At 37.2% G+C, this 16954-nt stretch overlaps 2 protein-coding genes across 5 annotated transcripts in view; one reads left to right on the top strand and one right to left on the bottom strand.

The window, feature by feature from the left end:
* Positions 1 to 12012, top strand: part of EIF2B2 (eukaryotic translation initiation factor 2B subunit beta) — a 30028-nt gene extending 18016 nt beyond the window's left edge. Inside the window, exon 8 of the mRNA XM_079127471.1 lies at positions 11219 to 12012. Coding sequence (XP_078983597.1) covers positions 11219 to 11331 — 113 coding nt within the window. The 3' untranslated portion in view covers positions 11332 to 12012. The remainder of the gene's footprint in view (positions 1 to 11218) is intronic.
* MLH3 (mutL homolog 3) overlaps positions 1 to 16954 on the bottom strand; it is a 31655-nt gene that overhangs the window by 5101 nt on the left and 9600 nt on the right. For 3 of the 4 annotated variants that reach the window (XM_079127463.1, XM_079127465.1, XM_079127464.1), the window contains 6 exons: positions 16351 to 16436; positions 15411 to 15515; positions 13548 to 13620; positions 8138 to 8209; positions 5799 to 5910; positions 4081 to 4240 (listed from right to left, as the gene is read on the bottom strand). In XM_079127463.1, coding sequence (XP_078983589.1) covers positions 4081 to 4240; positions 5799 to 5910; positions 8138 to 8209; positions 13548 to 13620; positions 15411 to 15515; positions 16351 to 16436 — 608 coding nt within the window. Of the gene's footprint in view, positions 1 to 4080; positions 4241 to 5798; positions 5911 to 8137; positions 8210 to 13547; positions 13621 to 15410; positions 15516 to 16350; positions 16437 to 16954 lie in introns of those variants that run through there. The other variant, XM_079127466.1, reaches the window with a different exon arrangement.

The following is a 16954-nucleotide window of genomic DNA, read 5'->3' as shown; positions in this document are numbered from 1 at the left end:
GGATTCAAAGAGTTACCACCTCAAAACACCAAACTGTTTTGGCTTCTTCCAGAATCAACAAAATCTCTCTTGATCAGTCTGATCAGGTTTCAGAAAATCGTGATTATCTGAAACTGTAAGCTTTGTTTCATATTGAAGAAAAAGTCCTTAATGGTAGTCTTTGAAGTCACTCTAGGAAAAGTTTTTAATTATAATTTTCCAGTTAAATTTTTAGGGATTGAATTACAATAAAAGATTCTAACAGATCCTATCTTTTGGATTTAAGACAACTTGGAAACCAGAGCTGTGGAGAGAAGAGGTCTGCTGAGAGCAAAGCAAAGGTTGCAGGATCAAAAGGCAGCTGTGGGAAGGGTAGAGTCCAGGTAGTCCAAAAACTGCCTCTTGCTCTTAGATGTCCTCTCATCCGTAGCCTACACCATGCTCATGTCTCTTCCATCTTAAACAAAATTCCTTCCTCAGCCTCTGTCCTGCCCCCACACTTCTCGACACTCCCTAACGGTTAGCTGTCACTCTATCTCTCTTTATCTGTCTAGCCAAAGTGGATGGAAGAGTAGTCTACCTGCCTCATTCCTCTCCCTTTGCTCACTCCTGACCCCCACTCTGTCATCTGCCCAGCTTCATCCCCAGAAAGGGATTCTACAAGATGACTAATCCAGTTTCTCAGGCTTTGCTTTATGGCCACTGATGATCAATCCCTTCTCACTTACAATTTTCCTTGATTTTGGTGATATTACTTTTCCCAGATTTCTGCCTTCTTAGACATTTTCAACCAACCTTACAGTTTCCTCTTTTCAGCAATCACTTTCAGACCTTTGCTAAAACATACACACTGTAATGCTGGTGTTCCTTTTGCTCTCTCCCTTATATGATCTTCCTGTTCTCCCTGGACCATCACTTCCTTCCTCTAGATCCTTCTCTAGTCTCTGGTATTGCCAAAATGTACAATCTATTAACTTTCAGATATCTATCTACAGCCCAGATTTCTCTCCCAAGTGCTAGCTCTGTAGGTCAGCCCATCCGCTAGGTGTGCCCACCTGAAGGCACATTCACTGTCGACACCAAGATCATGATCCAACTCCTCGCCAGATGTGCTTCCCCCCTCTATTCCTGTGTCTTTCAATGACCTTAGGCTAGAACTCTCAGAATCACTCTAATGTATGTTTTTTCCTTCATCACCAGGTCTTACTGATTTTACCTACCAAATTAGTTCTCTCAAATATGTTGATCCTTTCCATTGGCTGACTTGGTCAAATCCTCATCCTCTCCTATTTGACGAAGTGCAATAGCCCTCAACTACTCAGATCTGCTTAGATCTGCCTCAGATCTTCTCCAGATCAACCTATCCCAGAACTGTCACTAAATCTATCTTCTAATTTTTATTTTAGAGATTAGTAAAGTAACTCAGATTACTAGACAAACTGTGAACTGATTTGCCTGTGCTCCAAACATAAGTGCTAAAGAAAAAGGAATAGAAAATTTTAAAGGGAAAAAAAAAAAAATAACAAGCAAATTTGAAAAAGAACCAAATAAAACTTCTGGAAAAAAAATATAGTAGTTGAGGGCTGGGGTTGTGGCTCAGTGGTAGAGCACTTGCCTGGCATGTGTGAGACACTGGGTTTGATTCTCAGCACCACATATAAATAAATAAAATAACGGTCCATTAACAACTAAAAAAATATTTTAAAAAATAGTAGTTGAAATAAAAGATTCAGTTTATAAGTTAATTATATAATTAAAAAGTAAATGAAGACAGACTTTAGTTCACTGAAATATATACAAGGAACTTTCCCAGAATGTACTAGAAAAAGATAAAGCAATGGGAAAAATGAAAGAGTCTGAAACATGGAGAGTAGATAGGTAAGGTCCAACAAATGTTTTACAGGATTCACAGGAGAGAGACAGAGAGAGAGAGAGAGAGAGGAGAAAGAGAGAGAGAGAGAGAGAGAGAGAGAGAGAGAGAGAGAGAGAGAGAGAGAGAAAGAGAGGGAGGGAGGGAGGGAGGGAGGGAGGAGAGAGAGGAGAGGGAGAGAGAAGGGGCAGTGTAGCAATACTGGAAGCAACAATGACTGTATACCTTCTAAACTGAAGAAGCAGATGAATCTCAAGAAAGAAATGAAAATAAATCCATACTAAGATACATCATAAAGAAACTGCAGAACACCAAAGACAAATAAAAAAATCTAAAAAGCAACCACAGGGAAAATCAGATTACCCACAGAGTAGTGACCATTAGCTGACTGAACTTCAGTGGCAAAAATAGAAAGTCAAAAGTAGTAGAGTATTTCCAAAATACTAGGGGATAAGTGGTGATGTGAAAGACTGTTTTCAACTAGACAATCATGCAAGTATGAAGGCAAAATAAACTTATTTTCAAAGACAGCCTATTATTCATGGGTTCTTTTTTACTTTTATTTTTTAAAAAAAATTTTAGTTGTAGCTGGACACAATATCTTTATTTTATTTACTTTTATATGGTGCTGAGGATCGAACCCAGTGCCTCACACATGCTAGGCAAGTGTTCTACCACTGAGCCACAACCCTAGCCCTCATTCAATCCATGAATAATTTTTAAAAGATTTATTTTGGTAAAAAAAAAGGAACAAGTAGGATGTAGGAAGCAACAGCAAAGACTCTAATAAATATTTTGGTTAATGTAAACATTGTAGAAATAATGATCACTGAAGTCTTAAAAACAAGGTGGAGTTAAAATTGAACAAAAATATGGAAGATGAGAGGGGAATGATGAAAGATAAAGGGCTGAAAGGTTTTTGTACAGTTTAGGAAGAGGATAGAGAAATAAATTACCTTTAAACTTTGCTAAGTGTGCATGTGAAAATTCAAGACTAGTTTCCGAAATGAATGGTGTATATAACTTCTAAACCAGTAGAGAAAAAAGAGAAAGCTCTAATGGAAAACAGGATGGCTGAGAATGCAACAAAAACAGAATAAGTTATATTTGTTGCAAAAAGTGAAATAACAAAGTAAGTAGTAATGGTCCTTCCCAACACCTCCTCAGTCACATCCAGGCTGTAGCTTTCCAAACCTCTGCCAAAGTAGAGTAATCATATTTAAAATGCAATCTCAAATGCATCCCTTCTTCTCCAGCAGTACCAGAAAGGGTCTCACACATGCTAAGCAAATACTATACCACTGAGTTACATTCTTAGCCCTTTTTATTTTGAGGCAGGGTTTTGATAAATTGCTCAAGCTGGCCTTGAATTTGTGATTCTCCTGCCTTGGCCTCACAAGCAGCAGGCATTACAGATGTGTGCCACTGTGCCTGGTTCAAATGTATCTAACTCTACTGCTTAAAATTCTTCATTGGCTGACTAGAGGATGAAATACGAACTACTCAGTATAAAAAGCTAAATTCCTTTATGATTTTGTCTTGGTAACCTATCAAGCCTCATCTAGTTCCAACACTACCCCATATATATCTTAATTGGAGCTGTATCTGTTAAAAGTTCCCCCCACGTAGATCTGTTTTGAATCTCTGACATTGGTTCCTGTCTAGAATACCCTTCTCCCCTGTATCTGGAAGGTTCTATAAAACATTTCTTAGAAGGCCTTTTGCTGGGTGCAGTGGCACTTGCCTGTAATTCTAGCAACTTGGGAGGATGAAGCAGGAGGATCACAAGTTTGAGGTCAGCCTCAGCAATTCAGTGAGGCCCTAAACAATTTAATGAGACCCTGTCTCAAATAAAAAAACAAAAAAGGGCTGAGATGTGGCTTAATGGTTAAGTACCTCTGGGTTCAATCCCCAGTACAAAAAAAGAAAAGAAAGAAAACAGCTTTTTTGTGGCAGTTTTCTTGACCTTCCTCTCCCTGTGCATAATAATCATTCTGTACTTCCATAACACTTTTTGAACAAACCTCTACTGGCCAAATTTCTTTTGTACTATAATTATCTAAATCTCCTTTCTCCTCACCTTGAGCTAGGTCACCTTTGAATTTCTAGCACCTCAAAAACTATTGGTAAATTATGTAAATGCATGTTTAATAAGGAAAAATATAGAGATTCTCCACAAAAGTTGAGGTTTTCACTCAGCAGTCTCCTCAATGTCAGAAGCTATGTCTCACCTCCACAATACTCTTGGTCACGGTAGATCTTCCTCTTCGAAGTTCATTGGCTTCTCTTTCCACAAAACAGAGTGGTACTTTTCCCACAAGGACCAGAGAATTACTAGTGTCTGGAAAGATAAATTCAAGGCCCAGATCTTCTAGATTTTTGTGGTAATACCTAAAGAAAAGAGCCTCAAATGTAAATGGATTGCTAGTACTTAACTTGCATTTCAGTACTAGTTCCAAGTCCTGATAGTTCTCAAAAACCGCCACAATCTTTAAAAGCTGTACTGTTTTTCCCATACTTACATGTTGGTTTGGGATTTTATTCTCAAATTTCCTTTTTGAACTATAGTAGTTCTCCCCTTATCCACGTTTTCACTTTCCAAGATTTCAGTTAGTTGTGACCAGTCATGATACAAAAATATTAAATGTAAAATTCCAGAAATAAATCAAAAATATTAAGTGGAAAATTCCAGAAAAAAATTTTTTAGGTGCTGGGGGCTGCACCTAGGACCTTGCACATGCTGAGCATGTGCTCTACCACTGACTATTTTTCCCAGACACAAGTTTTAAACCGCATGCCATTCTCAGTTTCATGGTAAGATCTCATGCTGTCCTGCTGAACCTCTGTCCCACTCATCCATGTGCTGTATTCACCACGCATATAATAGTCATTTAGCAGCCATCTTGGTTATCAGATGGGCTGTCTCCGGATTGTGGTGTTTGTATCCAAGTAGCCCTTAGTTTACTTAATAATGGCCCCAAAGCACAACAATTGTGATGCAAAGAAGGCACATGAAACATGGAAGGAAAGATTAACTGATATATGTGGTCATGCTTTCGGGCCCTTAGGAAAACCAGTATATGCATGCTTAGTGCTATCCATGTTTTCAGGCATCCACTGGGGGTCCTGGAATATACAGTAACCTTTTTTTTTTTTTTCCTTTTTTCCATTGAGATAATCAATTTGTTTCAAAATCTTGTTCCTAAGTTTTTATTCTTTACTGGGGACCTGCTAACTTCTTGGAGAGAGTACAAAGAAAAGGTCTGAAAATTCTTTGAATCAACATTAAAGCAGGGAGGTAATTAATAGCCAGGAAATGGGAAGTCCTGATTAATAGGGAATATAAATAAAGGAATCTGCCTTTAGTATAAATTATGCCCAGGGAGAAAGATGTATTGGCAACAGCAAATTCCCAAACTTGAAATAAACTGAGAGACAATGGTATTTTTCATTTTTAATAACTTGTGCTGCCAGGAAGGGGAAAATGTCCTATCTTCTGACTCCCTATATGATTTGTCCCTTCCTTGCATCTCAGTGTTTTACTTTTTTCCTAATAAGATTATGGTAAAATCTAGAATGAACCAAGACAAAGCAGAATGGAAGCAATTACTATACTAATTTTGCTTTCAGAAACAGCACAGTATAAACACTTGACTGTTCCAAAAAATCAGAAAACTGTTCTAAGCCAACTCCTGGAAAAAATTATCAGGGAAACTCTATCCTATACTCAACAGCTGTGATATAGTGGAAATAAGGGCATCTGGAGTCAGAAGAACTGCCTTTGAGCGCCTGCTCTGCCACTTATTGTTATGACCTTGGACAAGCTGTCATGTGAACTATCTTGGTCTCAGTTTCCTCTTCTGAAAATGGCACAACAGTTATGCTTACAGCTCAAAGAATTACTGTGAGAATTTATACTACAACATCACATCTTCATGGTAGTACTAACCACAGGAGTCTCCTTTGTGCCTCTGTCACTGTTATCTCTAGTGGAGGAATTACAGTAGAAGACAGCAATTTTTTTCGACCAGAGCCTTGTGGTTGTTGTTTCTCATAGGAATCTAAGAAGAAAGATGAATGGATTAAGAGTAAGAAGGGAAATCTATGTTCAGATAAAAATGAAGCATGGTAAGGTGCAGCCATGATATAAGTGCTCTAGTGCTTGGAAATGTGTTCACAATGTTCAGTTCTGGATTTTGGAGTTCCATTATTAAAGTCAAACTAGGAGATAGCCAGTCAGTTTACTCATTTGAGTAGTATTTTCCAAAATAAGGAATGTAAGATTTAATTTTCGCATTCAAACAAACAATTCAATGTTCCTGTAGTTAATATATGTGAGGGTGTTTTTGTTTTTGTTTCTAGGAATTGAACCAAGGGGTGCTTTACCACAGAGCTACATCCCCAACCCTTTTTATTATGTTAATTATTATTATTTTTTGGGGGGTGGTGCTGGGGATTGAAACCAGGGCCTTGTATATGCAAGTAAGCACTCTACCAACTGAGCTACATCCCCAGCCCTCCTTTTTATTTTTTATTTGAGACAGGGTCTCTCTCAATTGCTGAGAGCCTCACTAAATTACTGAGGCTTTCTCAAATTTGCAATCCTCTTGCCTCAGCCTAATGAGTTACTGGGATTACAAGTGTGCTCCACCATACCTGGAAATAAGTATGATTTAAATAATAGAGGTGCATAATGTAGATTACTGGGCAAATATATGGGTTTACCATATAATCCCATAGCTCAAGAAGGCTCCTGTGTTCTTCAGAAGATTTTCCCAGTCTCAAGAGAATTCATTAATTCTATTCTCAAATGGTGCAGAGCCTGTGGCAAAAGTTTTTCTAACATGATTTTTATTTTATCTTTCCTACCATTTTATAAGAAAAAGTGAAAATAGTGGTAGTATCACTGCCATTCTAGTCTATGAAACAGTTCTCTAGATCCTTACCTAATTCTTGGATATTAAGGTTTTTCATTACTTGACCACAGCAGTAAAGAATTTCCTGGTATTTTACCACCTGGTTGAACATGCTGCCTCATGACAAAAGTGTGTAGCAAAAATTAAAAAGCAGCTGGGCACGGGACTGATAGTGGTTCAGTAGCACAGCACTTGCCTAGCATGTGTGAGGCACTGGGTTCCATTCTCAGCACCACATACAAATAAATAAAGATTCATCAATAACTAATAAAAATATTTTAAAAAGCAGCCAGATGGGGTGGCACACGCCTGTAATCCCAGCAGCTCAGGAAGCTGAGGGAGGAGGATCAAGAGTTCATAGCCAGCCTCAGCAACTTAGTGAGGCCCTAAGCAACTCAGTGAGACCCTATCTCTAATAAAATATTTAAAAAGGGCTAGGGATGTGGCTCAGTGGTTAAGAGCCCCTGGATTCAATCTCTGGTACAAGAAAAAAAAAAAAATAGAAAAAAAGAAAGAAAGAAAAAATTTAAAAACATACATTGACTTTGATAAGACATAAGGAAAATTATTAATATTTGGTTGTCTGTGGGAAGAGAAAGGATGGGGACAAGGGTATAAAGGGCCATAATTCTTATACCTTTAGAACTGCATTTATGTGATTATACTACTTATTGGAAAGCAAATTAGATTTTAAAATAAAAACTTGGCCTTCTGAGATGCTTCCTCTGCACGCTGAACTGTGAAGAAGGTATACCAAGATCATATGGGCAGAGAAGCACATTTTGGTGCCGAATGTCATAATAAATTAGCCTGGTGACACACAACTCCAGCAGCTTGGGAGGCTGAGACAGAAGGTTCACAAGCTCAGGCCAGCTTCTACAACTTAAAGGACTCTGTCTCAAAATAAAAAATAGGGCAGGGGTTGTGGCTAAGTGATAGAGTGTTTGCCTGGCACAAGTGAGGCACTGGGTTCGAATGTCAGCACCACATAATAAATAAAATAAAGTTAAAAAAAGAGAGAGATTTGCAAAAAAAATTAAAATAAAAAAGGCTGGAAATGTTGCTCAGTCATAAAGCACCCCTGGGTTCAATCCCCAGTACTAAGGGGAAAAAAAAATAGCTCTGTCCAATGGGTAGATAATAATATACAGCATATATGCATTTGATCATGTAGATAAGACCCACACTCGAATTAGTGATCTGAACTACTACATTTCAGTTAAAACAAAGGCCAAACTGGAGAACTTTAGCTCCATTTTTCTAACAAACAATGCATGCTTCCTCACAATGGTTCCACTGAGAAAAACTCTTTCAGGTATACTAATTCTGCGGGCGAATCTCAAGTATCTTCTAGTTGTGGACAGATTCTTACTGGTAATAAGCTGCTCCAAACGGACACGCTCATGGGCAGCGTGCTGGTCCACCAAGATTAGCAGGTTTCCACCTACAAGATCAACAAGGATAACTGGAGGTTCAAATTCTCAGATCAAGATTAAAATAATCACTCTGTGTGGGGGTGGAGAAAAAAGTTTAATTCAACTTATTTAACAATATGAGCATAAGAGAATATACTAAGTAATAACAATTGTACCTTTATTACCTAAAAAACTGAAATTACGGAGAGAATAATAAATTTATCCCTGATTAAAAAAAACCTCTTTAGTTCATCAGCATTTCATTTATAAAACAGTTAAAGTTCTACATTTCCTAATGTTTAAAAACAAACTTTGCTTTATTAATTCAACTTTAATACAATGAAGAATAATTAAGACATTATTATAATCGGCAAGCTAACTTTAAAATTCATGAAGAATGTATTTCTTGTAAACTTTAGAATTTTTTTTTCCTATGACGGGGCAGAGAGGAAATATTTTAAACTTTTGTGGTCATATGGTATCTGTCATGACTATTCTTCAGTTTGAGTAACAGTAACCACAGACAATATGTGACTACTATAGCTGTATTCCAGTAAAACTTTATTTATGGACACTGAAATAAGAATTCTAGCTGGGCATGATAGAGGATACCTGTAATCCCAGCAGCTCAGGAGGCTGAGGCAGGAGGACCACAAGTTCAAAGCCAGCCTCAGTAAAAAGTAAGGTGCTGAGCAATTCAGTGAGACCCTGTCTTTCAATAAAATACAAAACAGCTGGGGATGTGGCTCAATGGTCAAGTTCCCCTGAGTTCAATCCCAGCACCCCTCACCCCCGAAAGAATTTTATGTAATTTTACTGTGTCAAGAAATAGTCTTTTTTTTCTTTTTCCACCATGTCAGAACATAAAAACCATTCTTATCTCCCTGGCTGTTCAGAAACAAGCAATGGCTAGATTTGCCCACCGGCTGCAATTTGACCTGCTTTAGATAGGCTTCTCAGGCTGCTAGGGGCATACAGGTTACCTGGGATCTTACGGAATGCAAATTCTCATTCAGGTTAGTGATGGTACACAAGCTTCTACAATTTAACAAACTCCCAGCTGATCCTGTCTACAGGCCTCACTTTAAAGAGCAGGTCTTTGGGCTGCCATTTTTTAGCTTGCAATTTTACTATTTTTGGCCAACAGGTGGAGGTTTATGCATTTAATCAAAATGGTTAGTGTCTATTTTTCTCATTTCTACTAAAAGATTCAAATATTGTCTATGACATTATAAAATTCATGGCACAAGAGCCTAAGATTGAAAGATGATAAAAAGGAAATAAATTTTCTGACAGCATGCTCAACCACAGGAAAAAACCTCTAAAATGTTGAATTTTAAACTCCTTTGAGGATAGGAGGAACTACAGCTGGTTTTGATGAACAGTGAACATCCTGTATTGGGCAAAACGATGGAATAAATCATAAACTGTGAAGGAGTTACCTCAAAGTTGGAACTGGACCTAATGTGAATGTCAGGGACCCTCTGCAACCCAGCCTGCACTGACTAGAGGAATAGTTTATCTTCTCATTGTGTACATAGTGTTCTTTATATCTTCCATTTCTTGAATGAAACAGAATGTAGATGGTAATTACTCAAGACGAAAGCTACAATTTTGATATTCCAACACAACAGGATAGAAGCTTCATGAGAGCAGAGATTTTTTATCTATTATATTTCCAGCACATAAAATAGCACCTGGCACACTGTAGGCACTCAATAAACATTTACAGAATAAATTCTTATTCTTTAGGGTGTCATAAGTGAATGACTGTATTTTATTGTAGGCAAAAACATGCAACATAAAATGCCAATATGTGGCATTAGTTTCACTATAATTTAAGAGAATAACTGACCACAGGAGTAAAGATTTTCCGGTATTTCACCACTCAGGAAACACTGCCAGTTTGCCCATTAAAAATATGATAATATCAAAATTAAAGCAAGTCAATTATAGGATAGGTTGCATTTGGTGTTTCTGAAAAAAATACCTGCATTCTAATTTAGGAAAATGTATTTATCTAAGAGCACTCTTGAACTCTGGTTTCTTTTAAGAGCATATAAATATTTAGCCTTTTACTAGAGATACTCTGGTAGCATCTAACTAATCCAATAATAATATACAATCTCAAGAGAAATCTTAGTAGTCCCTTTTGCTTCTTGGAACATCTGCAGATTTTGTGGTTACACTCATCCTGAGTGCCACCAGTAATGCTGTTGGTATCTGCAACAAAGAAGCCAGTGGCGCATGCCTGTAATCCCAGCTACTTGGAAGGCTGAGGCAGGAGCATTGAAAGTTCAAGGTCTGCTCTAGCAATTTAGGGAGACCCTGCCTCAAAATAAAATTTTAAAAAAGGGCTGGAGACAAAGCTCAGCGGTAAAGCACGTGCCTAGCATGTGTGAGCGGGCACAGTGGCACATGCCTATAATTCTAGCCACTCTGGAAGCTGAGGCAGAACTGCAATTTCAAGGCCAGCCTAATCAACTTAGTGATACCCTGTCTCAAAATTAAAAAAAAGAAAAGAAAAAAGGCTGGGGGTATAGCTCAGTGGTAGAGGGCCCTTCAGTTATCCACAGTACCATTCCAAAAAGAAATTTTTTTCAGAGAAAAATCTATTAATTTTCTAGAAATGGTAAAACTATAGGAATTTGACCTTTAATTCTATATTCATGATAATTCTTTTTTTTTTTTTTTTTTTTTTTTGCAGTGCTGGGGATCGAACCCAGGGCCTTGTGCTTGCAAGGCAAGCACTCTACCAACTAAGCTATCTCCCCAGCCCCTATTCATGATAATTCTGACAGAACTTTAGGTTAATCTGCCCTTGATCTATGACCTATGACATTTACTAAACAAGGTAAAAGAAAATGTTTTGAAAAACAAAAAGAATTAAATGCTCTCAAACTTTAGAGGCACTTATCCACAGGTCTATGAATCTAGAATCAACCTTCCATAGCTACTCAAGGCTATATACCACTCCGGCTTTTTTGGGAACCTTGAACTATTTTGCATTCCTTATACCAGTCCTCTCCTGCCCATAGAGCATATGTTCCAAGACTCCCAGTGGATGCCTGAAACTGCAGACTGTACCAAATCCTGTATGTACTACGTTTTTTTCCATACACATAAGCCTGTGAGAAAGCTTAACTTATAAATTAGGTATAGAAAGAGATTAACAACAATAACCAATAACAAAATAGAACAGTTATAACAATACATTATAATAAAATTGCCAGCATCTTTACTCTTGTGCTTTGGAGACATTATCAAAGAAAATAAATATTACTTGAACATAAGCACTGTGATACCATGACAGTCAATCTGATAATGGAAACTGTTACTAAGTGACTAATAGACAGGTAGTATACATAGTGTGGATACACTGGACAAAGGGACAATTCACATCCTGGGTGGGATAAAGTGAGATGGGGCAAGATTTCACCATGCTACACAGAGAAGTGTGAAATTTAAAACTTATAAGCGGTTTATTTCTGGAATTTTCCATTTAATATATTCTGACCTTGCTTGACTGTGGGTAATTGAAACTGCAGAAAGTGAAACCACAGAAAAGGGGGGACTACTGTAATTACACTCAAGATTCTCTCAGTAAAAAAAGTCCCGTCTCATCCACACCCTCACCTTATGCCATACATACTCCGTGTCACAGATTCTGAGTCTCAACTCACAGTCTCCATTAGCACCATCAGCATTTTTCCCGTCTTGTCTCTCAAACAGCTTTCATTTGCTAAAGTCTCTGATCATTGTCACAAAATCAGACAGTCCTCATCTTACTAAACATCTCAGCAGCATCTGGCATGAATGAAGTCTTGGCTTTACAACAACATTATTCTGTCTTCTCACTGTTTCACTATCCGTTGACAATCTCTTTTGCTGGCTCATACTTTTCTACTTAGCTATTAAATGTTGGAATCATTCTAGATTCAGGACCTCTCCTCATTCACTACTCTTTTTCAAGAAGATAAAATTTACATCCAGAATTTCAATGACTAACTTTATGCTGACAACTCATATTCACATCACCAGGTCAGAACACATCTGTGTAACACCTGTAATATAGAAACATTCTTGACATTTCATTTTGAATATTTCAGAGAGAATTTATACTAAACTCATGATTCACACCACACTATACCCCCAGCCTGCTACACCTCCAACCTGGCCTTCTAACATTGTCAACTTAGCAACGTAGGCCAGAAAACTAGAAATCATCTTTGCTATACCTCCCCCATATCCAATCCATCACCAAGTCCTGCCTGTTGACTTTATCTCCTAAACATTTCCCCAATGCATTCATTTCTCGCTAGGCCACCCTGGTCCCAGTCCACTACCATTTCTTATTGAAATGTCCTCCTCATAGTCTTTCTGGAGTTATTGGAAATCAAAATCCACTCTTCACTCTAAAACCCAGAGCAATCTTTTCAAAATGTAATGTGATGTGACATGAACTGCCCCCAAAACAACATCAAAATACAAACAATTTAAAAAAGAAACAACTTTCAATTCGTTCCAATTGGTGTTGGGACAAATTAAAGCTTATAACTGGCACTGAGTATCTGGTTCCTAGTCACTTTTCTAGACTCATCTCCAGCTGCACCTGCTGAAGGGGAAGAACTCACAACCTGTGTACATTATTCCCCCTCTTCTAAATCTAGTTAACTCATATTCATATTTCAGACCTTATTTTACAACATTTCTCTGACCTCCCTGACAAAACAGGTTCTTACAGCATCTTCTATTTCTCCTCCATAACAAGAACTACAGTTAAAACTATGTGTTTATGTAATTATTTATTTTTTCTCATATCTTTGTTTCCCAATCATTGTATCCCTAGAGCCTGATCCAGTCCCTGGTATACAATAGGCATTCAGTATGTACTGTATAAGTTAATATTGTGTATGCACTATTATTGTTTCATTAAATCAGATCATCAGGTGATTCTGTAAAACTCTTGATAAACCTAGGAGAGTTCATTATATAAACTTTATATTATTATAGAGGGAAAACATTATTAAAAAGTTAACAATATAAACTATTTTAGAGAGTAAAAGATGAAATCTCCCCCTTTGCCCACGCCATTTTCACTCCCTAGGCAAATACTACTAATAGTTTAACCTGTGTCTTATGTTATTTATGTGTGTATGTACATAAAATTGATTGTATTTTAAAACTGCTGTTTCATAATATTCTTAATTTAGATTGGTTTTTCTTCCTATGTCTGAATCATTGAAATTGCACTGTATACCAAAGATCACCTTAAAGGATGTCATCAGTCAATAAAATAACGTGGAAGAAAAAAAAGTTATTAGAAGACTGGCTGGCTTATTAATTGCGGATAACCTCCGTGCTTACCTGCTTTGCCGTTCTCTTCAGACTTAGTGCTCATTAAACAGGCAATAAACTTGTTATCCACTTGCTGGAGAACCTGCCATACGTTCAAAGAAGTGGAACAACGATAATAAAAATTAACAAAGGCTCATCTGCATAGGACACAAAACTGTAATTTAGAGTAGTCTGAACTACAACATTCATACTTAAGACTAAGATAAGGTACTGCTGAACCTGAGAAAGTCCTTAGGAAAGATAAAAAATTTGGGCAAATTAAGCTGGGGATGTAGCTCAATTGTGCAGTGCTGGCCTAGCATGTGCACAAGCCTGGTTTCCAGCCCCAGTACCAGGAGAGAGAGAGAATGGGCAAGTAGAGTGATCAGATGACATGAAAAGAGGAGACCACAAAGGAAGACAAACCAAAGCATCTAAGAGAAACATATTAATAACACTTTAGAGTAGATCTGAAAATTTCCCAACAGAGTGATTCTTACTAATAAGTAATATGACCAGAGACTGCTAACAAATAGAACTAAAATAACTTTTTAGAGTTTATGTGAAAGCAAGAAAAACCATTCTGGAAGAGTTACTCTATTAAAACAGTAAAAAGTCACTGGTAGGGCTGGGGAGATAGCTCAGCTGGTAGAGTGCTTGCCTTGCAAGCATAAAGCCCTGAGTTCGATCCCCAGTACCACAAAAAAAAAAAAAAAAAAAAAAAAAAAAAAGTCACTGGTAGCTTTAGACCTGATGGTTCCTCTCTGTCCAGATATCTGAGATGCTCCCGAAAATCTCTTAGTCTATTCCACTGCCCCAGGGTCTGTTTCAGTACCAACTTCTCCCTTGCTCCAATACCAGGTCAAAGTCACATTGACAGTTCACCTCCTTCTATCTAGCCTCCTAATTTGTTTCAAAACTGGAAATCAAGAAAACTAAGACAGCCAAAGTGGTGTATAGAGGTCAAAACAGAAAAGCAGATGAGATGAGGGGTTCCTTTTAGTTAATGGAACTCATCAGTCTGGGGTTCCCTAAGTCTTTGTAGCCCCACACGATAGAGTCATTAAAAAAAAAGTACATTATTGCACAGTTGAGGGCAGTTGATTTACAAATTATTTGTTGACATTTGTTGATCTGTCAATTATAAAATATAAAATCAAGTCAGGCCCTGTGGTACATGACTTGGGAGGCTGAGGCAAGAGAATCCCAAGTTCAAGGCCAGTCTTAGCAATTTAGTGAGGCCCTAAGCAACTTAGTGAGATCCTGCCTTAAAAAAAGGTGGGAGGGGAGCTGGGGAGGACTTAACTCAGTGATAAAGCACCCCTGGGTTCAATCCCCAGTTACTCTCCCCAAAATACACACACACACACACACACACACACACACACACACACAAACACACACACAATCTACGTATAATTCTGTATAGAAATCTGTTAATATTCCTTGAAACTGTAAGCCTGTATCCATAATTCATTACCTTCGAACCTGTTCAAGGACATTTCTTTCTTATAATTATAAAAAATTATAATTATAATTAATTATAATTAATCCCTTGCTTCTTCTTCTGATGATAAAGGATCCAATAAAACTTACAGCTGGGTGTGGTAGTACACACAGACTCGGGAGGCTAAGGCAAGAGGATTAACAGTTGGAGGCAACCCTTAGTAATTTAGCGAGGCTCGAGCAACTTAGTGAGACCCTGTCTTAAAATTTAAAAAATTAAAAGGGCTGAGGATATGGCTCAGTGGTTAAGCACCCTTGGGTAAAAGCTCCAGAACAACAAAAATTAACAAAATAAGCCCCATGCGCTTTGGCCAATGTAGTCTCTATCGTTAAATTAATCCAATTTCACAAGAACTAGTGTAGTTTGATTACAAAGTTAATTTTTACCTGCATTGAATGAATCATTTCTTTGGTGAAACGATAGGGATACAAGATGTTGTGAATTTTAACTGCTAAGCTCTCAGCCTGGCCACTGCTTACATCAACAGCAACCTAGGAATACACCAAAAATATCATTTAAATTTTAATTTTTTATGTCTACAGAATAAATTTAATTATGTCTATTTTACCAAAGATTTCAAAATCTCTTAAAAGCATTCATTTTCATATAATCTACAAAAGGTGGACTGAACTCAGGGAATTTATAGATTAAAAACTCCTAAGAATTAGTCTTAACTAACAATGTTTAATGGTGTATTATAATTATACATAATAGTGGGATTCATCATTACATTTTAATTCATACACATGATATAACAATAGAATTTGGTCAATTTCATTCCCCAGTCTTTCCTTAACTAAAATTTTTTTGTTCATAAACAAAATAACTGACAAAACCAATATTGTTTCAGAACACTTTGTCTGTGTTTCATGATCAAGTCCTTAAAGATAACTTAACTGAAGAATCAGTAGTCAAAGGTTCACCTATTACACACCCTCATTAACACACACAGTACATTCTGTGATGATGCAGCGAGGACAGAACATGCGCCCAGGTCCAACAATGAACTGTTCTCCAACAGAAGATTCACTACTTTATCTAATGATGCTTTATTATTCTCACCCTGCATATTTTGCTAAAGCTGCAAGTTAGGGTAAATGCATTCACTCCTTGTACTCTGATTATACACATTTAATTCAAATTGCCTGAGCTTCCAAAATGATGAGTATTCCTCTCCACATTAAATACTAATTTCCAAATAAATTGTCTGGAAACATGCCTAGTTTCCATTTATAATTACAAATTAGTATAGTCATTCATGTCCATACCCAGCTTAAATGAAATCTAAATTAAAATAACAGGAAATAAAAATTGTCACAGACCTACCTCTGGGTAACGGGCAAACACTGGATTGTCCCATTCTGAAAACAAAGACTGAAGGGATTCACTACCAACAGCAACATCCACAGCATCTAGGACAAAGAAGAAAGGTGAAGTTGGAATCACAAAGCTCAGGGAAAAGAGTGAATGGCCTGTTTGCTTGCAGCCTCAATATTCTACCAGTGTTCAGAGTTCGCTATACTATATCTCTAAGTTGTTTTGGTTTTGATATGTTACTTTTAAAACTGGAGTTGATGATTATAACTTCTGACATTATAGATTTTCTCCAAACTGATAGTAAGATTTCAGAATGCAAGTCCAGAAAAAACTGTGGCTCAAAATAGTAGCCTCACTGCATTTAGGTAAAAATATCTTTTATTTTTAGAAACAAAAAACAAAAAAAGTCTAACTTTTTCCAAAAAGTTCTGCTTAGATCAAACTACTGCAACATGAATTGCAATTCCAATCTTTAAAAATAAGAAACATTTCCCCAATCACAAGACACCACAGACTATGCATAATCACCCAGTACTGACCTCAAGTCTGGAAAAGTAATTTCTGATCTAAATGCATGCACTGAACTACTTAGTTTTGCTGTTAAATAGGGCCA

This window comes from Sciurus vulgaris, assembly GCF_902686455.1.
Source record: "Sciurus vulgaris genome assembly, chromosome: 2".
NCBI classification, from domain to species: Eukaryota; Metazoa; Chordata; class Mammalia; order Rodentia; family Sciuridae; genus Sciurus; species Sciurus vulgaris.
Note: the sequence above shows the minus strand (reverse complement) of the source record. Positions and strands in the feature narration are given on the sequence as shown.